Source organism: Silurus aristotelis (genome assembly GCF_946808225.1).
Source record: "Silurus aristotelis genome assembly, chromosome: 13".
In the NCBI taxonomy this organism is placed as follows: domain Eukaryota; kingdom Metazoa; phylum Chordata; class Actinopteri; order Siluriformes; family Siluridae; genus Silurus; species Silurus aristotelis.
This window is the reverse complement of record NC_139586.1, coordinates 16220139-16245248: the sequence shown is the minus strand read 5'-3', so window position 1 is coordinate 16245248 and position 25110 is coordinate 16220139. Positions and strand designations below refer to the sequence as shown.

Sequence of the window (25110 nt, the reverse complement as noted above, 5' to 3'; positions counted from 1 at the left end):
ATTTTCTCTGAAAGCCACTAAGTGTTTCCTGAATTACATACTGGAAGTCCTTGCAAAGCTCCAAGCAAACCCACACTCAGCAGTTCATTTTGTTTAATAAGGAACATTTTCTTTAATAAGATTGCTTGGTGTCTTCTTTTACTTTCTTTCTGCCATCTGTGCTTAAAAATAGCCCAATATTCCTCTAGCCAACTCAAAAACAAATCACTTGCTTGTGAAATTCTCTGGATTTATGTCACTTTTGTTGAACTGAATCAAGAATCATCTAAGATCTGTTCCAGTGATTGTTTAGCAAAGCGTTGATTCAGGTTGATAAGAATGAGACAGGAATTATTATACAATTTCCAGAGAAACAAATGTTGCTCTGTTGTGAATTTAGAGAATTACTATATATCAGATTCTGCTCACACAGTGCACTCCTGTATATTAAAATGTACTACTGTAGAGAATTTAAATGAAAAGTTTTCTTATTTAATTATTTTATACTTAGCAGAGAAACCTGTCAATAGTGTCTGCTCTGTTAAATCGTTGAAACGAATTTTGACTAAGAACAATTAAAAATAATGTAAATAGAATTTTAATAAAATAACACGTATTAAAGATAAATCTGTCTTGCATTAATATACTATGTAGAACTGCTATGTAATTCTACTTCATAATAATCCAAAGAATATACTTAACATTCATGTTGACAGTTTGAGTTGATTTTGACTCCTGTTTAAGGACAAGCCATCAGCAAATGTATTGTCACCTTGCTTTCCATCAATGAATGCCACAGGCAAGCAGGTTTAGTCTTATATGTTTACTTAATTACTGCTCACACCTTTGCTCAGGTATCTCAGGAGTGTAATACAGTATTTACTGAATGAATAATAGACTTAAACTTCAGCAGGTGTTTCAGAGTGCTGCGTGTTGTTCATAATGCCAGGAGTGTGCAACCAGTATCTCTTGCATGTAGGACTGCAAATAGAAAAAATGGAAATTGTACTTTTTTTTGTATTAGAAAACTAAAGATGAATGCTACCACAGGAGATGGCATCTTTGATGCGGGTCTTTTGTCTGTGTCAAACGGGAAGTTCATTGGCTTCATCGCTGGGCTTACTTTCTGACATTCTCTGCAGAACTGCATTCCTGGGTATTATGCTAGATTGCTTAAAGCAACACGAACACAAGTAAATAATCTGTTTTAGGCAAATTATCCATGATATGGTGGGGTGATGTGGCCAGACAGGAAGAGTTCCAGGTACCACCCAAAATGTATTATTTTCCAGCATGTTTGAAAGTGTTGTTTCCTTTATACCACAGATATCTGACAGCAACTGCAACTTTAAATTTGTCAGGGAATGTCTCATTGTGGTTGCTCTCCATTTATTGTCCATATAACCTTATGAATATGGACAAGTTGGTTCATGTGATCACTTACTTTGACAGCTATGACAGTCTTTGCCTCATCAGGCTTTTATATATGAATTATTTAAAAAAAAAGTCATATTAACCAAGAAACTAAAAACTTCTGTCTGAAGGGTTTTCTGTGGTGCTAAACAAAACTGACAAATAAAATTTACTTGTAGTATTAATCTATTGCTAGGAGAGAAAATCTAAAACTATATAATCATTTAGAAAATAGATATTTAAAAAAAAAAATCTGTACTTTATCAGAGTAAATCTTTACTTTTCTAAACAGTAATGTGAAATAGCTTACATTTTATTTTCACTACATTTCAGAAGAACATTCCTAACAACTTTGAAATCAATACATAAATTGTGTTAAATGAGAACCACCAGTGAGACCTTGTGAGAGTGTGTGTAGAGTTCTCTGGGTGTTTTCGCTAACTGTGTCTGGAACAATAGTAAACACTCTTAAAAGGTATGATGTGCGGGAGAACAAAGTTACACTGGTAAATTGAATTGTATTAATTATTTAACTGTTATTCTAATAAGATCGAAACATTTACTTTTTATACTTTTTAAGTCATTTTACTTAAGTAAAAATGCATAATTATCTACACTACCCTTTTACCATTGCTTTCCATGGCTAAATTAGAAAATTAGCTTTTTATTGCACAATCCTGTAATGTTTTAATCTGCAGAACATGTATATCATGTATTTTCATTTAGAATTCCATTTAACTGCAATGACTTCAGAAATATGTATTTTTTTGAAGAAGCAATACATTTGATTATCTAAGTACATAGCACATTATCACATTACTTTGAACCAAATGTAATTTTTTTTAATAGATAATATGGTGTGTTATATTAAGACCCAGTTTAATGTGAAACTGAAAATCTGGTTTGTCCTCAAAGAACTTAAGGAGTGTCAGGTCAGGGGGCTCATCTCGTCTTGTAGGTCGCAAAACCGGTGTGCTGGGTGTGGCCAAATTCAGAGGGAAATTGTGCACTGGGTACAAAGGCACTTTAACGGCAAACAAATATCTGTATGTGAACAATGTGTACTTAATGCAATTCTTGTCAAATATCCGCATTGTGTTACTTATGCACACTCACATGTAGATTGTTAGCCTTACTTGAAATCTTTGCTTAAATCCTACTGTACTTCCACTCTACTTATTTTATCTAATGCTTTTCCCACTCAGATTTTTTTTTTTTAATTTTAAATAAAATTTGTCTTTCTAATAAATCATCTTATAAAGTAGAATTTGTCTTTGCAATCAGTTCACACTAGTGAAGGCTTTATGTTAGCCAGTTTTTACAGCATTTATGAATGTGTCTATTGTTGATATTTGTGTATGTTTTTATGAATAGATGCATGAAGAACTGTTAACTGTCAATGTATCTGAAGAGTTGTTAAAAACGGAGGAACTTGATTGTTTTAAATACAGAAAGAACAATAGGAAATAGGATGCTATGTAGCACTAGGCTTCCTCAAATGACAGGGCTGGTGTACTTAAATGCTGGAAAAAATAGACAATTTAAATCCTTTTTTGTAAACTCAAGCAGACTTGATTTGAATTTCATGCTTGCATACTCAAGCGAAAAGGATTTTTTCAAAAAGTTCATATTAAATCCATAAAACATTATGTAATATTATTATTATTTGTTTCATTCTAGGAATTGCAGAACAACAGGTTTACGTTTTTACTAAGTCCCATCCTATTCTTATATTTTAATTACACTATGGTAGAACGTTTGAAAGTTTTAATCATTTGTGGATGTAGAAGAACTGTAGAGGTCTATAAAGGTTGTAAGCCACACTATAGTTTTTCTGTTTTCAACAATTTTCTGAATTGTGTAAATCAGATGGTAGTTCGACAGCGTGAAAGGGCAAATGATGACCAATAAATTCTGGTTGACCTGGTGAATATTCTGTCAGAAGTTGTGTTTTATGAGCAGTGGCATGAAAACTGTATGCAGCCAGTTGCACCAGTAGAATGTAACCTCCACCATAGCACACAATGTAAATAGACAACTTTGGAGTTTAAGAATTACTAAAAAGAGGTTAACCATATGAAATTGCATAAAGTATGAAAAAAAGACACATTTGAGACTTAGCAAATAAGTAGGAAAAAAAAGATTGTCTGATTAGTTAAACTTTTTGGCTTTTGGCACAAAGCATTATGTATATTTATTATGGCAGAAACAAAACACTGCTAACCTTTTTACACACTATGTAAGGGAAATTAAGCGGAGGCAAGATTTTTTTGGGGGGCCTGGTTTCGTTATCACAGACCAGTATCGCATGACATAAAATAATTATTTATATTATTTTGGAACAGAAAATATGTTCACCAGCACCCATTTCAGTGCAACTCCAAGTTCTAGGAGTGTCAAAGTATTGTTTAAAATCTTATAACTGCTACTATGACACCCATGTTCAAACCCACAAATAGTAAGATGAAATAGGACGAATTAGAACCGCAAATGTGTTCATAAGAAATCATTATATAAAAAAAGATCCTGTTAATGAACAAATAAATTATCCTAAGTTTACTCTGAAATGTATTCTGTACATAAATGCTATCATTAGAGGACCGGTATCATATGGGATACATGATATTGCACAGTATTATAGAATTTGATTGTTACTGGGATAATTTCATATGGTGTGGAAAGGAATCTTAAAAGGCTAAAATTGCAACTAATAGCCTAAAAAAATTTTTAAATGTTAAAACCGTTATGCACTGCTAAAAAAATAAATATAAATACAAGATATCTAACACCCAAAACAATAAACACTACTGTACACTCTCAAATAACATGTTGTTAGGGGCGTAGCCACATCTTAGCAACTGCCCACACCCAGGGAATGAGGTTACGTGATGTCACGTCACAGTGCATTGTGGCATGTGAACAATAAGCCCAAGGGAAATCAATTATGTGTGTATGACTTCCAGATAAGGCATGCCACAGATTGTTCAAACATACCTGCACAGATTTGGAGTCTGTCTCCAAATCAGTACCTTACTATAAACGTGAATAGTCAGCTCAGAAGATCTAAGAGTCTATGACCAGAATTCCTCACAAGATGGCACTGGCACCTCTGAGTGCACATGATGCTCAGCAGCTGTGCTTAATGTCTGGGCAATTTATGAACTTTTGTGTGATAAATGTGGGTGGTGCAGTCTTCAATTAATACGTGTGGGTGTGTATACACACATACACTGTGTGTGTATATACATATGTGTGTGTGTGTGTGTGTGTGTGTGTGTGTGTGTGTGTGTGTGTGTGTGTGTGTGTGTGTGTGTGTGTGTGTGTATATATATGTATGTGTATGTATAACAGCTGTAGGAAAAATCTCTTGGACGGGGATTACCATTCCCACTAAACCTGCATGTGTTGCTTTACTGTCGAGGACGAATGTAAATTGAGAAAATGAGTTCAGCCCCTAGGCAAAGTATCAGGTGTGACTCTAGGTTTATGTTCACCACTCTTTTACTCTAATACACATTCCTAATGCCCTGAACAAACTCAAATGCTTAGATTAGATTAGATTAGATTAGATTAGATTAGATTAGATTAGATTAGATTAGATTCAACTTTGTCATTACACATGTACAAGTACAAGGCAACGAAATGCAGTTTGGGTCTAACCAGAGTGCAATAGCAGCAAGTGCAGGATATGCAATGTTTACAAGATGTACATGTGTGTGAATGAGAGGGAGGGCAGTGGAGTTGTGCGGTTGCAGGGAGAAGAGCTGGAGAAGGTGGAGGAATTCAGGTACCTGGGTTCAACAGTGCAAAGTAATGGAGAGTGTGTTAGAGAAGTGAAGAAAAGAGTGCAGGCAGGGTGGAGTGGGTGGAGAAGAGTGACAGGAGTGATTTGTGATAGTAGGGTATCTGCAAAAATGAAAGGGAAAGTTTATAGGTCTGTGGTGAGGCCTGCGATGTTGTATGGATTAGAGACAGTGGCATTGAGTAAAAGACAGGAGGTGGAGCTGGAGGTAGCAGAGCTAAAGATGTTGAGGTTTTCGTTGGGAGTGACAAGGATGGACAAGATTAGAAATGAGTTTATTAGAGGGACAGCGCATGTAGGATGTTTTGGTGACAAGGTGAGGGAGGCGAGATTAAGATGGTTTGGACATGTGCAGAGAAGGGACATGAATTATATTGGTAGAAGAATGCTGAGGAAAAGGAGGAAAAGAGGAAGGCCAAGGAGGAGGTTCATGGATGTGGTGAGGGAAGACATGCAGGTAGTTGGTGTGAAAGAGGCAGATGTAGAGGACAGGGTGGTATGGAGACAGATGATCCGCTGTGGCGACCCCTAATGGGAGCAGCCGAAAGAAGAAGAAGAAGAAGACAAGATTTACATAAATTAAATAATAAATTGTATAATAAATAATACATACTTTCCCTAGTATAACTTTTTAATTTATTTTTTCAGCTATTATTCCAGTACATTTACCCAATGAATAGGTCGTGTTTAAACATATTCTTGCTAATCAATCAGAAGTTAAAAGACAGTAATAATCCACAACTCAAACCTATTTCCTTCATTTCTCCAGATGAACATACTTTACACGTTGCTAAAACAGAGGAGTTCACAGCCACAGCCTGCGTCAGGTATGCACCGAGCAGGCTAAGCGAGTCTGTACTTGCTTTGAAAGCTGTCAAATATGTCTGGGGTTTCTACTAGGGTTTCGTTTTACGTCGAAATCGATTTTTAAAGCAAAAGTGCCAAATGGATCAGGCACATGGGAACATCTGGCGTGGTTTGGTTTCAGTGTGGGCTTGGTATTTTTTGTATTTTGCATTTTCGTTAATGAGCAGGAGGGCGTGCTTTAAAGTGCGCTGCACAACAGGTAGACTTTCATTTTTTTTTTTCCCACACACCTGAAGAGTGACACGGCACACGAGACGCGGCGCGGACCCACCCGAAGATCCCTGACGAGAACCTTTCCTCCTTTTAACCTGCACGTGAGCAACATTACCTTTATTCTAATCACACGATTTTTTCCCTCTTCTTTTGTTACTTTGTATTGGCCGAAACTATAGTCTTCTCTACTGAAGAGTGACAGTGTCAGTGTTCAGAATTGGCATGGCACAAGCTCCAAAGCAAACACACAAAAGCAAATCTCAATCAATCCGTAAACAGGGTTTAAGCGCAATCAACAGGAATGGTGTTGAAATGAAACGTGGTGAAATACCTTTCCAAACTTAAAAAAAATAAAAAAGTAGTGCTGATGATGGGGAATCTGATGCACAGCTCCCTCTTGTGGAATGAGGTCTTTCTTAGGGGGGAAAACGGAATGCGTGCAAAGATTTTTGAGCGTCTGTTTGCAAAGGCACAGGTTTAGTAAGTGTATTGGAGAGGATGCCTATGTCAAAAACAATCATGCTATATTGAACATGAATGTAAATTATGATTGATTTTTATAATAAGCTCTGGTCTACCTGTGATGCACAGTTGCAACCCTTGCCCACAGAGAAATTTGGGAATCGAAGCTGCAACGAGAAGCATGCACGATACAAAAGCGATCTACACTGTCGTGTTTTTCCTCTTGAATAAGATTCAAGGAACATTGCAAAAAAAAAAAAAAAAAAAAAGAATAGGCATTACGCAACACACTACACTGTCTGACTAAGCAGCTTATATAACCATTTGTAATAATCAGGACTAAATATATAATGTTTGACCATATATGCAGAGACATTTGAAGATTTGTTAAGTGCATAAGTAAGATTAATTTTTGATGCATTAATATGAATATTTGTTGCATGTATTGTTTATTATTAGGATTGACGATTTTTGACTGGATGCATCTTAGAGAGTAGTCCACAAAAAAAATTGATCTTGCTCCAGGAGAGAGAGAGAGAGAGAGAGAGAGAGAGAGAGAGAGAGAGAGAGAGAGAGAGAGAACCTCGAAAACCACATTCGGTGGGTGGCTTAACCCATGCTTTGCTAATGCACTCACAATCCCCACCACCTCGGCGTGTGTAAGCATCCTGTGTCATTCTGATAGGGGGGGATTGTGGCAGAAGGACTGGACACACTCACCCGTTCGTTCACCTCACCCCCTTCGTATTGATTTTAATAGGAATATTTGACTAGTGCGCTTCGATGGAGGCTGAAGGTGATGCAAATTCCCCCAGGGAGAGTGGAGATGCGCACTCGGGTGAGTTCGTCGCAGCACTCGCCGTTTCTGCGCTTTATTTGTATATTTTTGTGGCGCGTGAACGTGTCTCAGGTTTGAAGCTTCCGACCGTGACCTCCAATAAACCGTCTCTTCCTGCATAGGTGCTGGCTTTCAGAGCATGCCTGTTAAATCCTTCTGCAGCGTGGACAGGCTACTGAATTTTGTGCATAAAATTCAACACAGTGTTGAATTACATTGTGCATGCTCCACCAGTGCTTCTACGTCAAGCCAGAATTTCAGGGTCTTACTTTATCATCACAATCATTTATTCATCACTGGGGGGTTTTCCCAGTTGCTTGTATGTGCGAGATAATCTATTGATCGTATAATCGACTGCAGTTAACACAATTCAGATTACAATTTTTTTGTAGCTATCTATCTTTTTTGTTTCTCTTTTTTTTGTTTGTAGTAACTGTTAAGAATGACGCGAGATTGCAAAGAGCGCCCGCTTCTTCAGAGCGCGTTTCACCGCGCGCAGGCGATTGACTGGAGTTTGAGGGATTCCCTCGCTGCCCGTGTTGCCAGATTGAGCTAAATATCTCTTCTGACGGGGAAACTAATTGGCCCAGGGAAACCGTTAAAACGCCTTACTGGGAAGGTCAATTATAACTTTGGTATGTATCAGTCAACTGAAAATCCACACTTAAACGTCGCATAAAGACTTGGAGAAGGGATTAGGGTTATCTGTTGTTGTGGGGGGGGGGGGTTTCATTGAAGAAAGCACAATGCAACCTTTTCTGACCAAGGAGCAACGATTAGAGCAATAATTATGACTAAACAATAATTTGTTTCTAAACCAAAAACCCGGAACAGAACTTCAAAAGTTAAACTTGGACGATTCATACTGGAGAGAAAAATGGGTAAAACAGGAAGTCCGGACTTCCTGGCAACTCGACTAATTATTGTACTATTCTATGGGCGCCGAATGACAGTCATTACAAGAATATTCATATCAAATAGTGAGGAAATAAAAAATCCATTGGATCCACTGTTGCCGGTTAATAAGATGATATATTTCTTGCTTTAAAAAGAACGTCACCTTAATAATCTGTCTGAAATAATCACACAGTGGTCTACTATCCCCACTTGGCAAACTGAAAAAGAATGAGCTCAATGATTTTTGTCTACAAAATAGAAAGTGTGCTATCTAATTGTAATACACAATACTAGTTCTTTATTATGGTAAGATTTCAGAATACTAAACAAATATGAAATTGTATTTCTTGTTTTATATTCTTAATTTAGAAGCAAATAACACTTTTGGACATTTGTTTAACAATCATGAAAGAAGTCTCCAGTACAGAGTGTTACTTTCTAGCTTTGTGGAATTGCTTTGCAGTTTCTTGATAACCTGACAAGCTGTGCATGTTTTTTTTTTTTTTGTTTTTGTTGTTTTTTTTGTGGTTGTAGTTGACATTTCAAGAGAGCGGCAAAAAACCCTAACCCTAACAGATCACATAACATTAAAAGTGATCATTAATGGTTAAAATGCCCAAGGTTGAGTTCATTAAAATGCAGTTGTTGACAAACACATGTGGTATTACATAATGATAACACTGCAGCTACCAGGGCAGATCAAAACCCAACATTATTGTAAGTTTTCTATAATGGAACACCTGGTTGTGTTTTATTTCATCAATAGAAAATTAATAGACCTAAGGGCTTATTTTTCAGGTTACATTTTGCTTTGTATTGTCAATCATGCTTGTCTGGTATTTGATTACCTATTGAATGAACTACACACAATTTGTTTTTGCTTCCTGTTGGCACGGCCCTTCAGATGCCAAACTTTAGATGTCAGCTTTAACAAGTGTACAAGCTTTATGCATAACATATATTGTGTGTTCTTAAGATTAAAATTTTTTGTTGCTAGGTCATTTTCCATGCACTTTATTAAGAACACCTACTCATTCACGGGTCTGCGGAAAGGTTTATATCGGCCATCAGAATGAGGAAAATATGCGGCATGATTGTTGGTGCTGGATGGGCTGGTATTAAATAATTCTATAACTGCTAAGTCTCACAAAAATGAATAGATTTTACTCAAAATGGTCCAAGAAAAAAAAGAATATCCCATGGACATTTGTTCTGTCATAAGCATAAGCGTTTCTATGTGAGAGGATATCAGAGAAAGGGCAGACTGGTTCCAAGTGACAGAAAGACTACAGTACTCCAAATAGCCACTCTGTACAGCCATGCTGAACAGAAAAGCGTCTCAGAATGCACATCACATTGAACGTTGAGGCGCATGGGCTACAACAGCAGGAAACACTTCCAGGTTTTACTTCTGTGAGTCAGTTGCAGAAAGCTGAGGCTGCAGTGGGCATAGGTTCACCTAAAATGGATAGGTGAAGAATAGTCTTATCTGATGATAAATAGTGTGAAGGCACACGGATGGTAAGGTCAGAATTTGGTTCATAGATCAAAGCTTTCTTGTGTACTTCCAGGCCGGTTGAGGATGTGCAATGGTGTGTAGAATATTTTCTTGGTACTTTTTGGCCTTGTTAATACAACTCAAATATTACTGAAATACTACATCACAATGGCATAAAGCATGCATAATCTGAAAAATGGTTACATGGACATGACTGCATTTTTTTTTTGGTGCAGTATCTAATGAACGGATTTAATCTAATAATCTATTAATCTAATTGAACACCTTTGTGATGTGGAAGAAAGGGAGTATTCACCTAAAGAATCTGAAGCAGAATCTAACAGAAATGTTTTCAGTACCTTGTGGCAACCATGCAATGAAGAATTGAGTATTAGTACATAAAGATTCTAATAAAGTGCTCAGTGAGTGATTAACATATTTGTCAGAGAGAATATATGTAAAAGACAAAACACTGCATTTCAACAATTCAAACTGAATTATATTCTTGCTTAGTCATGGCTGACACACCCAGTTGTTACTGATGTCAATAATTTCTCTGTTCTAAGGTCTATAGAATAATTTTCTTTCTCAATTATATTTGACAAACTGAACTGTCTGGGTAATAGTTGCTCTTTTGTTTGCTTTAGAAAGTGAATCTGAAACCTAATTCTGAATTGTAAAAAATCTATTGTATATTGATTTTCTAATTCCAACTGTAAGTTAAGTGAGTAGAATGATTTGCTAGTTAACAATAATCTAGCCAAAGCCAGACCTTTTAACTCCATCACATTATGTAGTTCAGAAGTCCACCAGAATTAAATTTGGAAACATTAATACATCAGCATACACTGTCATCATTTAAAAGCTCTGAATATTGAATGCCCCTTAAATGCGTTCTGTATTGCACTAAATAATATTGGACAAGGTTTCATTAAAATGTAAGGAAAATCGAAGATGACAATTATGATTTCTAAAAATGAAAACTGCCATGTGTAAACATTTTTAAAAGGATTGATCAGTCATGGTGGAGGCAGGGTGGTGCAGCTGGGAGCATTCTTACCTCATGCTCCATGTTCCTGGAGAAGCACTGAGAACTCTTACTAAAGATGAACAATGAATAAACATATGAATATTCAGTACTAGTATTCAGTATATATTGGTTTTTTTTTGTATTAAACAGGTACCAACTTGTACTTTGTTAATGATCAGTTACTGGTCATTATAGATCATCACACAGATTTCCCTCAGTACCTTAGATTATAGAACTTCTGCTATCTTTTAACTTTAGAAAAAAGCAAGGCTGTTGAGGGACTACTATAGGCAGTGGTGGACAAAGTACATAAAGAATGCATTTGAGTAAAAGAAGAGATACAGTAGGTAAAATATTACTAACGTAAAAGTGATCCCTTTCAACTTTTACTTGAGTAAAAGTACAAACGTAGTTGTCTTTTTAAATGTACTTAAGTATCCAAGTACTATAATTTAATATGGCTATAATGCTCTTTTTTTTTTTTTTTTTGGTCACAAGACTCTTTTCCTAATCAACTCAGTTTATGTGAAAAGACTCCAATGTTATTCTTAGCACACCAATCTGTTAATAAAATGATATTAATGAGTCAAACACTGATTAATATTTATTAAAATGATCATGAGCCCGAAACTTTATTTTCAACTACTTCAAAATAATCGCTCAAATATGTAATGTGGCAAGTTAGAGTCAGGAGTTTCTTCCATAATTTATTCCTCTCAAAATCTTCTGCTTGATGAACTGACGCTGAACTGTATGTTCATGCTAAGTTGATACAAAAAATGGCGGTTCTAGCTTGAATGACACCCTGGGTAAACCACGCCATGACACAACATCTCCCCATTGATTAGTTTCATCTTTGAAAAGCTCCTCTCTGCTTCATCTACCATCACTGGAAGAAATAATCTCAGAGCAGTACACAATATATTTCTGAGCACTCCCTTTTATTTATATCACCCTTAATGCATATATTGCACAGTTAAATACACGTCATTGTGCACAATTTATCAAACTCTCAGAACCAAGAACCAAAGAACTCTCTGGCTAACTGTAGCCAGAAAATACATACAACATCTATATCCTTATAATATACATCTTTTAAATTTAGCCTTTTAAGATGCACTGTAGATTCCGCTTACTGAACTCAGTTCAAAACCTATTCAGTACAATCACAGAAAACCTTTAACATCACCTCAATTAATGTTGACCAAACCAATAAGAGCTAGTTTAACTACAATTCAACTAGACTAGTTAGGTTGTAATTGTTTTGTTGCTACTCATATTATGATAAACTATACTATAAATAATAATGTTTACAGGCTAAAATAAATATTGTTACTCTATGTAAAAAAGCATAGCAGGCATCACAGCATAACCTACTTGATGTACAGTTATTAGAATATGTAATTAAATGCATTAGACTTTACTATCCTTATAACGAGATGAGTGATAGAGCTGCATATGCACCTTTATCTTTTTTTTTACGTTTTCCCTATACTTTTTTCATATTTTTTCTGAATTGGGCTCCTGACAGTTAAGACCTTTTTTTTTTTTTGTCATCCATAATCTTAATTTGGATTTAGTGCCTAAATGCCATGACGTCACCTAATCCCCGATCCACCTTTCTGAGTGAGGGAACTTCTCCGGGTAGTGGGTGCACACTCCAATCCCGCCCAGGTTCATTGACCATGACATGATATAATAATGGATGCAACCGTACAAATGAGCGGTATATAAATCTTCTTCTTCTTCTTCTTCTTTCGGCTGCTCCCATTAGGGGTCGCCACAGCGGATCATCCGTCTTCATACCACCCTGTCCTCTATATCTGCCTCTTTTACACCAACTACCTGCATGTCTTCCCTCACCACATCCATGAACCTCCTCCTTGGCCTTCCTCTTTTCCTCCTACCTGGTGGCTCCATCTTCAGCATTTTTCTACCAATATAATTCATGTCCCTTCTCTGCACATGTCCAAACCATCTCAATCTCGCCTCCCTCACCTTGTCACCAAAACATCCTACATGTGCTGTCCCTCTAATAAACTAATTTCTAATCTTGTCCATCCTCGTCACTCCCAACGAAAACCTCAACATCTTCAGCTCTGCTACCTCCAGCTCCACCTCCTGTCTTTTACTCAATGCCACTGTCTCTAATCCATACAACATCGCAGGTCTCACCACAGTCCTATAAACTTTCCCTTTCATTCTTGCAGATACTTTTCTATCACAAATCACTCCTGTCACTCTTCTCCACCCACTCCACCCTGCCTGCACTCTTTTCTTTACTTCCCTAACACACTCTCCATTACTTTGCACTGTTGACCCCAGGTACCTGAACTCCTCCACCTTCTCCACCACTTCTCCCTGCAACAGCATCACTCCACTGCCCTCCCTCTCATTCACACACATGTACTCTGTCTTACTCCTACTGACTTTCATTCCCCTTCTCTCCAGCGCATATCTCCACCTCTCCAGGCTCTTCTCAACCTGCTCTCTACTCTCACCACAAATCACAATATCATCTGCAAACATCATAGTCCAGGGAGACTCCTGTCTGACCTCGTCCATCAACCTGTCCATCACCACTGCAAACAGGAAAGGGCTCAGGGCCGATCCTTGATGCAGTCCAACCTTCACCCTGAACCAGTCTGTCGTACCTACTGCACACTTTACTGCCGTCACACTGTCCTCATACATGTCCTGCACCACCCTCACATACTTCTCTGACACACCTGACTTCCTCATACAATACCACAACTCCTCTCTCGGCACCCTGTCGTACGCTTTCTCTAAATCCACAAATACACAATGCAGCTCCTTCTGTCCTTCTCTATACTTCTCCATCAACATCCTTAAAGCAAATAAGGCATCTGTGGTGCTCTTCCTCGGCATGAAACCATACTGTTGCTCACAGATGGTCACCTCTTCTCTCAACCTGGCTTCCACTACTCCTTCCCATAACTTCATGGTGTGACTGATCAACTTAATTCCCCTGTAGTTACTGCAGGTCTGCACATCTCCCTTATGCTTAAAGATCGGTACCAGCACACTCCTTCTCCATTCCTCAGGCATCCTCTCCCCTTCCAGAATCCTGTTAAACAATCTGGTTAAAAACTCCACTGCCATCTCTCCTAAACATCTCCACGCTTCTACCGGTATGTCATCTGGTCCAACCGACTTTCCATTCTTCATCCTCTTAATCGCTGCTCTCACTTCCTCCTTACTAATCCTATCTACATCCTGCTTCACCAACTCCACATCCTCCAACCTTCTCTCTCTCTGATTTTCCTCATTCATCAGCTGCTCAAAATACTCCCTCCATCTTCTCAACACACTCTCCTCACTAGTCAACACATTTCCCTCTCCATCCTTTATTGCTCTAACTTGCAGTACATCCTTCCCAGCTCGGTCCCTCTGCTTGGCCAATCGGTATAAATCCTTTTCTCCTTCCTTAGTGTTCAACCTCTTATACAGTTCCTCATATGCCTTTTCCTTGGCTTTCGCCACATCCCTTTTAACCTGCTGCCGCATCTCCTTGTACTCCTGCCTACTTTTCTCATCACTCTGTCGATCCCACTTCTGTTTTGCCAACCTCTTTCCCCTAATGCTCTCCTGCACTTCCTCATTCCACCACCACGTCTCCTTGTCTTGCTTACTATTTCCAGATGTCACACCAAGTACTTTTCTAGCTGCCTCCCTCATCACTCCTGCAGTAGTTGCCCAATCATCCGGCACCTCTTCACCACCACCAAGCCCCTGTCTGACCTCTTCCCTGAACCTCACACTACACTCTTCCTTCTTCAGTTTCCACCATCTTATTCTTCTTTCAAACCTTACTTTCCTCCTCTTCTTCTTCGCCTCCAAAACCATCCTACAGACCACCATCCGATGCTGTCTAGCTACACTGTCCCCCGCCAACACCTTACAGTCTCCAATCTCCTTCAGGTTGCATCTCCTACACAGAAGATAATCCACCTGTGTGCACCTTCCTCCACTCTTATACGTCACCCTATGATCCTCCTTCTTCTTAAAATACGTGTTCACCACTGCCATTTTCATCCTTTTAGCAAAATCTACCACCATCTGCCCTTCCACATTCCTCTCCTTAAAACCATACCTACCCATCACCTCCTCATCACCTCTGTTCCCTTCACCTACATGCCCATTAAAGTCTGCCCCAATCACCAATCGTTCTTTCCTAGGTACACCATCTACCACTTCATCTAATTCACTCCAGAATCTTTCTTTCTCCTCCATCTCACAGCCAACTTGTGGAGCATAGGCACTGATGACATTTATCATCATCCCTTCAACTTCCACCTTCATGATCATCACCCTATCAGAAACTCTCTTCACCTCCACTACACTCTTACTGTACGCTTCCTTCAGAATCATCCCTACACCATTTCTCTTCCCATCCACACCATGATAAAACAGTTTAAACCCACCTCCAATGTTCCTGGCCTTACTCCCTTTCCACTTGGTCTCCTGAACACACAACACATCTACCTTTCTCCTCTCCATCATATCAGCTATCTCTCTCCCTTTACCCGTCATAGTACCAACATTTAAAGTACCAACCCGAACCTCTACTCTCCTACACTGCTCCTTTTCCTGCCGTCTCTGTAGACGCCTTCCTCCTCTCCTTCTCCTCCTTCGGCCAACAGTAGCCCAATTTCCACCGGTACCCTGTCGGCTAACGATACCTGTGGCGGTCGTTGTTAACCCGGGCCTCGACCGATCCGGTATGAAATTCTCATTTGTGATCCGCATATTTGATTTGGCACATGTTTTACGCTGGATGCCCTTCCTAACGCAACCCTCCCCATTTACCCGGGCTTGGGACCGGCACTAAGAGTACACTGGCTTGTGCCCCCCTAATGGCTGGGTTATGAATGAGCAGTATATAAATGAGCGGTATATAAATAATAATAAAAAATGTTTTTGGGGTGGTTGCCCCGTGCCACCTAACCAGCAAGATTCCGTCATTAAGTACAGTAACTAATTACATTGACTTTGTTACTGTCCACCATTGACTATAGGGAATACTATATTAGTTTATAGTTTGCCTGGTAGGTTGGTACAGTATGATTTCAGCACGTCTCTGATTAGCACTGTAATTAGTGTGTTCTCTTCTTTCTTTTTTCTTGCCAGCTGAAACGTGTTTGGTTCAGAGCAGCACAGAAGAACAGCTCTCTGAGCTGGGAGAGGAGGCCAAGATGTGGCGGAGTGACATGTATGATTCTGCCCAGGCCAAACACCAAGGCTTCCCTGTCGAAGGTTCCAAAAGCACCAAGGACATTGGACATGCTGAAGATGATTCCATAGTAAGTAAAAGTTGATGGGATACATTTATTTCTGCTTATTTCTCCTGCAGAGGGATTTAAAAATCACATTTTATTTGAGCACATGCATTGCTTTGAATGTTAAATGTCCAAATAATTTGCAATGCAAATCAATGGTGAATGATTATTTATTGATTTGTTTTTTTTCCATAAGCTCTATTGCCAGTTCTGTGCTGTATGTGGAGGTTCTGTGCATAGACTGCTTGCATGGGTTTCCTCTCACCTCGCTATAACATGCTAGCAGGTGGACTGGCTTTGCTAAATTGCCCATAGATGTGACGGTGTATAGAAGGATGTACATTTACACATCTGTGCAAAAAAATTAGCAAACTCCAAAATGGGCAAAATTGTCCTATGATTTTTCTGTTTTGTTAAAATCATATGAAGCTTCATATTTTGCCATTATTTTTGTACAGCTATATACATGCATTATTCCTGCTTATATTGTAGCTAGTTTTCCTGGGATAATCCCCATTACTAAATGTTAAAGATATGATGTGTCTTAGATATTAGGATACAAAAAAAAAAAATTGATGAACTTAAAAGGTTCAACTGGTCAACAAGGTTTTTTTTGCAGCAGTCCTGTTTGATGGATAATGTAAAGAATGCAAATATGGTTTTTATTTCATCCTGTCCATGCTCTTTTGTTTGTACCATTTTGTGTTTTCCTTTTCCACTGTCTTTTGCATATTTTTTGGAACACCTTTGAATTTGCATTCGTTTTTTTTGTTTTTTTTGTTTGCATATTTGTATTTGATTATATCTTTGTGCTGAACTCGTCACATCCCTACAATTATAGGTCACTATAAACCAGAATGTTCAAAATGAAATACAGCAGGCATGTTTAGATAATTTTACATTCTAAAAGGTTATTTTCTTGTGCAGTGCAAAATGATGGGTAGTGCTTGCTTTTTCAGGAACTTAGTCTTTTTGTGTACAAATATGAATTACCTATATGAAAAAGAAATGCAAATGTGAAGAAGGCATGTTTATACACAAAATCACTATACCTAAAATGAAGAGAGGTGTTACACCTCCATATAGGAAAATGTTTCCTATAGGGAAACAATTTTGCAACCCAATGATTAAATAAAGTGTTTATATGGTTTGCTTTTCATCTGTTTCACTGTGTAAGCTTTTAGAATGAGATATTTGTCTCACCTAAAGGTTGCTATAATAGTTTTTGCACCTTTATTTTAGATCATTGTGCCACCCTGTGCGATTTACCACTTTTTTCCTGCCTTTATACAAACATGGCAGCTTGATGCATCATAAAGTTAGATTTCCTGCAATGTGTTTGTAGTCAATCTTATGGCAACATAAATAATTACAGCATGTGTGGACTCTTTTTAAACATTGTAATTGATTCTATTCCTGAACAGATGTGCATTAGTTTCTGTGGTATAATTTATTTTAAATAGACCTGCTCTAGAGACAAGAGAGGACATTGAGTAGCTCTCTTTTCATGAATGTGCTGACATTTTCACAAAACTGGCTTTCGTGAGAGACAATGTTACAGCTCATTTTCAAGAGGCAAATATTGATATGAACCTGAGCATACACCTCTGTTTTTATGGTCATGTTTGTGTGTTACCACACAGGTTCTCTTCTGTAAATTAAGGATCATGAAGTTAATTGAGGACATTCCTTAGTCGTCTTTTCTTCGGTTAGTAGGTTAGTGGTTAAATTAATGAGACATAGTAAACCTTGATGAGCAAACATTTAGCGAGTAAACATCTGGCTTGTTTGATCAAGTCTCATCTTTTAAACCAACAAGCCTTGCTTATATACTTGATTTTTTTTTATTGATTTTGGTTGAAAGAATAAAAATACAGTGCAAAGTATACATTTGTATAAGCTTCATTCTTTTTAAAGTAGAGGTCTTGTGTAGTTAAATCGATTATCGTAGAAAGATTTTCCTGTTATCCGGAGATTGCACATATAAATAATAGAATCAACAAAATCAGCTTTTATTGGCCAGTGGACTTTTGCTAGTGCACTCATTGAAGTTTTTCTTTGTGAGTGGAATGGTGTTACTCTCTTCCATCTCAGTTAAAGTGACACTATCCAAGCATCTATGCCTGTGAGGCCATGTATTCAAAAGGCGGCTGATCATACTTTCATTTGAATGTGTTACACTGCCCTGTGATGTAGAGCACCAGTTTGGAAGATGTAATGGTTGACTTCATGTGTCTTTGAGGAAGGATTGTATGTTATTAATCACAGCTGTCATTTAGTGGTCCGTGCTCTAGTAGGTGATTTGTATTTCAGGCTTTGGTTAATATTTTCACAAATCAGAAATAGGTTCTGCACCTAGCTGCAAAAGAACTTCTTAATTTTGTCACTTACAAGGCACACACAGATTTTAACTGAAGAGGAGGGGTTGGTTTGGGGGGAAGTTAAAATTTTGCCAATCTTTTCATAGCAGTAGTGAATCATGTGCCAGGACTACAATTTTACAAATAGCTCTGACAAAATATGCAACATGAACTCCCTGACCTACCTCATTTTTATTCTGTCCATAGCTCCTGAACAGCCAAGGTTCAAACAAGGCCCCAGAGCATTCCAACCTAGGACCATATTTCAAGGATGGTCAAAGGCGCATCGACTACATCCTAACCTACCATATAGACAAATTGCAACGTGCTCGCCACCACTCCACTAGCACCTTCAAGAGCCTGAAAGAAAGCCTGACATGCATCGGAAAACGCAACAGGGCTGGCTCTACCCATCATGACCCCGAGAGTGCCAGTAATGCGCACATCCATAGAGATGAGTTTGAACAGAAGCTTATAGACATGGGACTTGAGCTGGAGAGGGAGGAAGATGTGAGTTATATTTTTCTTAAGATTTCTTTTTTCCTTAAATTGGAACACCCCTGTTATACATAGTGTTATAATAGAAACGTGTTCACTGTTTGACTTTGTATAATTTTAATTAGCCAGAAAGTGCTGCTTAGTGATCTATAAAAGCAGCTCTAATTGTACATCTGACTACAAGGTTTTTGTTAATGCAGACATTCTAATGAAGTATTACTTCTGTGATAATAACTTGCATAATAACTTGTTATGGATGCTCCAATTAAAAAGATTATATTGTTTTCTATGATGAGATATTTATTTACTGATGTTGAAAGAAATGTCCACTGTCAGAGCTTTGTAACAGTTAGAGCACTTTAGCATACATTTTCAGGTCTTCTGAAAAGATAACTTTTCACTTTGTCCTTTTTTTTCCCCCCACAATTTCTAAATAATATATGATTTCTGCATTTGGCTTATTAACATTATTAAATAAGAGAGATGCTGGTGACAGAACTACTGATAATAGACTGTCATAAAATAAGTAGCAGGAGCTGTACATTTCATAATATAGGATATAACACTAGATTTACACTAGATTGGTTTTTAAATGAATGCTTGCTATTATCCAGGAATAACTAGTTAACAGTTAGCTGACAATATAATTGACTGCATGACATGGGAAGTTTGCAGACTAAGTGCACTTAGTGGAGCTAACACCCAAACCTGATATGCAGAAGGTACTGCATATTCTTCTCTTTATCTCTCACTCTCTCTCTCTCTCTCTCTCTCTCTCTCTCTCTCTCTCTCTCTCTCTCTCTCTCTCTCTCTCTCTCTCTCAAGTTAGGTTATATAGATTCCTTATTTGCAGGGCCATATTTTATTATACAGTTGGTTCTCAATGTCGATCCAGAGCACTTTGTGGATCCTTAGTAACATGGGGAACTGCATTTATTCTTATCTGACTTCACCTCCTTCTGTCAGTTGAAATTTGCTATAAATATCCACAATTTTACTGTACAAAAAAATAAATAAGGAACATGATATTCAGTATAGTTGGATTATATTTGGAGGGGGTGTGTGAGGTGTATTTACATATAAGAATGCCTGGCTGTAAAAACTAAAAACTCTAGTGCTAGGATGACATAATGCAGTGTTGCATTTATACAGACAGGGTCAGACTTGATGTGTGGGATGATAGTTATAACAAGTGTGGGACATGAAGATAATCTTACATAACACACCCTCCAGCTGGAGATAACTAAAAGAATCCCCATTCACCCTTATATACACTGCAGAATTTTCTTTTCTTGGTTGCACTTTTTCCACCATGGGCCCCCATTTTTTCTTCCCTGGTTCCCATAGCTCATCAAGCACAAATTAACAATAACTTTAAGCTACCACACCGGCCGCATGAGTGCATTTGTTAAGGTCCACTTCATTTCTGCTGTGTTGTCTTTTCAGGCTAAAATTCCTGACATGGGCTTTCTAAAGATCCATGCACCCTGGCAAGTTCTGTGTCGAGAAGCAGAATTCATGAAGCTCAAGATGCCCACCAAAAAAGTATGCACATTTTATTTTTCGACAATTTGAAATAATTATACATTAGGCAGATATTGGCCAGTTCTTGTACAGTGTGTTTCTAAACATAGTGTACTTTCTGCACATTTTCAGAAATATGAAGTCAGTAAAGGAAGTAGTGGTATACATGTAATGAACACTTTTATCAAAAGACTGTCTGCACCACTGACTCCCCAAATCGAGGAGAAGTCCCCCCAGAATGAGAAGCACATATCTTATCCTTTCTCCAGGGAAAAACATCACTTGTAAGTAAACTAGTGTACGGTAATTGAAATGGTAATGTGGCAATGATTTCTTTAGTAAAGAAAGATTTCTAACATGCTGAGCAGCTACAATAAAAAATATTCTATAAAAGAAGTGATGACTTGTATATAGGAGCAGAACCACACCATATTAGTTGTTCAACAACTATAAATATTAATAATATAAATATCTTACTCTCCTTACATGTCCATGCATTCAATTTAAATACTAATTAGCTCTTTTGGGTGACCAACAATTGATAAATGTTAGAGCAAGTGTCCCATTCATCAGAGGTATTATCTTCAAGTAATGTCTATGACAAAGTTACTCTCAAAATTCAATAGATAATAGACTACAGAATAACTCAAACAATTGTATGTCATTATTGTCATCCTACCCCCAGCAAAACCCATGGTCATTAGTTGCTTCTGTTTTAAACTGTCTTCGTTGCAATAATAGTAACTTGCCTAGAAACTGAGGAAAACTTTTCTATTAACGCTGCATCCTCTTTCACAGGTTTGATCTCTCAGACCGTGATTCCTTCTTCGACAGTAAAATCCGTGCCTCAATCGTGAGTACAAGTCTACCCGCTGTCATGCTTTCTACAACTCTGCTTCAATTTTACACACAACTGTTCAAAGGATATTCTGAAAGTTTTTCCCAACTGAGAATGTGCACATTCTCCTGTTTCAGGTGTGTGAGATCATAAAACGAGTGAAGTGCATAGGAGTGAAGGATCTCATGGGTAAGTGCTCATAATCTCATTTTGAAAAGCATCTATCCATCTCCTATCTATTTGAGAAGTAAAGATTCAGGATATATGAGCACAGGCACAAATAAGAGTACTATGTTATCACTTCATGAATTGAATAATATCACAAGATCTAGAATAAAAGCAATATAAAGTCAAACAAAGGAATGCCTAAATCCTTTGCCAATGCACCACAACAAATATATTGGGTTACAAATTAAAGGAAGCATGAACCATTTCTGATTGCATATGAATCTTTATAAATGAATTATTCTTTTATATGTAACATAATCCAAAGGTTATTTTCTAAAGTATTTCTATTCTCTATTCCTTTCCTTGATTAATGGGTTTATCTGTACTGTGGATTTCTGTATTACTCACAATGCAATTTGGCTAGCTGTTAAAAATGAAGGAACTGTGTCTACCTTAACAATGTGACTTAGTACTATATTCTGTTCTGTAAGATAAAATCTTTTTAAAGAATTTGCTGTGTTATTGAAATTACATGTCTTTTAGGAATTAACACGCTCATTGCTCGTGGAGTTTACACATCAGCCTATCCTCTACATGATGTAAGTAATGACAGAGAATGTGTTATTCGAAATGTCACCACATAATTATAGTTTATAACTTAATTTTCCCTGGATACTGTAAGTGTCCTGTCTAATGCTGCTACTCACCTAATGTCCTTTGTCTTGTCCTTCGACTTGGCACATGAGAATAGACAAATTATGTATTTTATTCTATGCCTGTTTGTTTGGATTTATGATGAAAGTGCAGATGTTAATATACTGTCCCTATTACAGGGAGATTTTGAGGGTGTTGAGGCTGAACCGAATGACAGAAAGGTAAGAGAAATTGAGTTTCAATATCTAAATGTAATTCTAGTCTTTAGTAATGTGTAGCTTGGCAAAACAACAATGAAGCACTGCAATATTTGTAACACATAATGTATAAACTGAGCAGTGTTTGAAGTAAATGTCCATGAAATAGCAACGCGCACCCAAAAGACAAATGTGTCTACAATGCAAACATCATGGACAATAGATATCGATGGGTGTGTGATGATATTGACTTTGGAGGTGTGTATGCTTAAGCATTTATTTAATTTTTTGTTTAAAAAACTAAATCCAATGTTTTTTTATCTAGATACAGTACATCCTGACAATCCTGTAGATATACCACTTATGAATTTCTACTACTTATTCAAAACCAAAAGCAATTTTAGACCTGTCGGTGATTTGTAATTGAATTAGTATTGACCAAAATATAAATTTCCCTGTGCAAAGCCAGAGGCCTTGTCAGGGGCGTCCCAGTGTGGTGTTGGACAAGATCTCAGCTTTAACCGAGGCATAATTATCAGTGTGTGAGTGTCACCAAGGCAACAGTATAATTTCCCACTTCACCATCTGCGAGCTGTGCGTCAACAGGCATGTTGGCGGTGAATCAATATACCACCAAGAGTAACTCCTGTAAACATACTCAGAGGAACTTGCAATGGAGACAAATTTAAATGGATTTATGATGCACTCAACTATGTCATTTCCTTGATTTCTGACTCATCTCCTGGTTATTTGCTATGCTTCGTTTTGCCAAAGACTTGCTCTTGCATCTAAATGGCTTATTGATACATTCAAGTTGCCTTTGTGATACATTGCACTGTCGGTACAACTCAGCAGCTCTGTAATGGACCGGTCTTGTTTATTTAATTCTATACATAATGTTCTAAAGGCACTGAGTGTGCAGCCCATTAGAGACTGAATCCCACATGAAATGTATTTCTGTTGTTGTTGCTGTTGTCATGAATCCATCATTGTTCATTTTGTTTTTGTTTACCAATTCCCATTGCATAGTTTAATCAGTGCATGCCTGCTTTCCTGACAAGTGGTATAATTGCACTTGATTAATAGCCCATTGAAATGCATTTGTTTTCCTGCAGGTGCTTTATGAGCAGTGGGCAAGATACAGTCTCTTCTACAAGTATCAGCCCATTGGATTGATCAGGTAAAACCTATTAGAGACAGGTATAGGTGTTTTAAAGCACATGTTTTCTTGTAGTTTGGTTGTTTCCTACTCAAAAGTGAGCTTTCCAGCTACCACTCAGGAAGAATGGATGCTGTGAATACATGCTTCCTCTGAGACATGTGAAACCAGTGCCGCAAATGATATTTCACAGAATAGCAGAACATTCAGAAGAAATCTCCTTCACAAAAATGAGCCCATAGACTCCCACAATTGACAGGGAAGTGAGTAATACCATCGCTTTTAAATGGTTCTCTAATTTTGATCGCCAGTGTACACATTATATATATATATATATATATATATATATATATATATATATATATATATATATATATATATATATATATATATATATATATATATATATAATGTGTACACTGGCGATCAAAATTAGAGAACAATTTATAAACAATTTAACAATTCTGAAATAATGTCATCTTCACTGCTCAACAGTTGGAGTTTTTGTCCTGTCTATACCATGCTACCAGAACACTTTTCCCACAAATTAACTAAAGCATTTAAAAAAAAAAACATTATTTTGCAGAAAACACACTGATCAAAATTAGAGAACAACAATTACTGTAGGATGGAAAAAGATTACAACAAAATTTTACAACAACGGAAATAAGAAGTAAAATTACATTTATCTTCCTGAATCGCACTGGATGGTTGTCTGGAAGATGAGCGAACATGTTGGACGTGTTCTGGTGTTTGGCTGCTAATTTCCCACCACATGTTTCACAAAGGGAAATCGTCTACAACAGTCAGCAATTAGTAAGTTAGAAAGTTAGGCTGCCAGTTAAATAGGGGTTGACAGATAATCAAGAAAATTAGCACTAGGAGCCAGATTAACACCAATAACTGTGAGGTATCTGATAGTGTTCTCTAATTTTGATCAGTGTGTTTTCTGCAAAATAATGTTTTTTTTTTTTGTAAATGCCTTAGTTATTTTGTGGAAAAGGTGTTCTGGTAGCATGGTTCTGGCGGGGGCAGCAGTCTAAGCAGGCATAACCCGCCTTCGACTGCGGCCCAATCCTCACAGCACCGTCCCTTACGGTCCCTCCTGCAGGTGGTGAGCCCACGGGAAGTATATATATATATTTGCTGCCTCAAATCCTATTGTCTCTTCATGTTATTCAAGACAGATTCAATGATGTTGAGATCAGGTCTCTGTGGGGAGCTAAACTTTCACTTCCTGTTCTTAATCACAAGTTTTTAATGACATTGCCTGTACGATTGTGATCACTGTCCTACTGTAGAATTAATTTAGGGAAAATCAGACAACTCCCTGATGGCATTACATGATAGATAAGTATCTGACTGTATTTCTTAGCAACAGGGACACCATCAATCTCGACCAAATCTCCAACT

At 37.6% G+C, this 25110-nt stretch overlaps 1 protein-coding gene and 1 long non-coding RNA gene across 5 annotated transcripts in view; one reads left to right on the top strand and one right to left on the bottom strand.

Annotated features, from left to right (window-relative positions):
• The first annotated feature begins 4969 nt into the window (after positions 1–4969).
• ano1a (anoctamin 1, calcium activated chloride channel a) overlaps positions 4970–25110 on the top strand; it is a 34805-nt gene continuing 14664 nt past the window's right edge. Inside the window, exons 1-11 of one of the 4 annotated variants that reach the window (XM_083559617.1) lie at positions 4970–5098; positions 5763–6375; positions 16151–16323; positions 18867–19169; positions 20604–20702; positions 20814–20965; positions 21480–21534; positions 21657–21708; positions 22231–22286; positions 22521–22562; positions 23654–23718. In XM_083559617.1, coding sequence (XP_083415743.1) covers positions 16216–16323; positions 18867–19169; positions 20604–20702; positions 20814–20965; positions 21480–21534; positions 21657–21708; positions 22231–22286; positions 22521–22562; positions 23654–23718 — 932 coding nt within the window. In that variant the 5' untranslated portion in view covers positions 4970–5098; positions 5763–6375; positions 16151–16215. Of the gene's footprint in view, positions 5099–5762; positions 6376–6470; positions 7575–8009; positions 8210–16150; positions 16324–18866; positions 19170–20603; positions 20703–20813; positions 20966–21479; positions 21535–21656; positions 21709–22230; positions 22287–22520; positions 22563–23653; positions 23719–25110 lie in introns of those variants that run through there. The other 3 variants (XM_083559616.1, XM_083559615.1, XM_083559618.1) reach the window with 3 other exon arrangements.
• Positions 8302–12720, bottom strand: LOC310736246. The gene is made up of 2 exons (XR_014536497.1): positions 8492–12720; positions 8302–8368 (listed from the first exon to the last, which is right to left on the bottom strand). It is a non-coding gene; the product is annotated as an uncharacterized lncRNA (long non-coding RNA).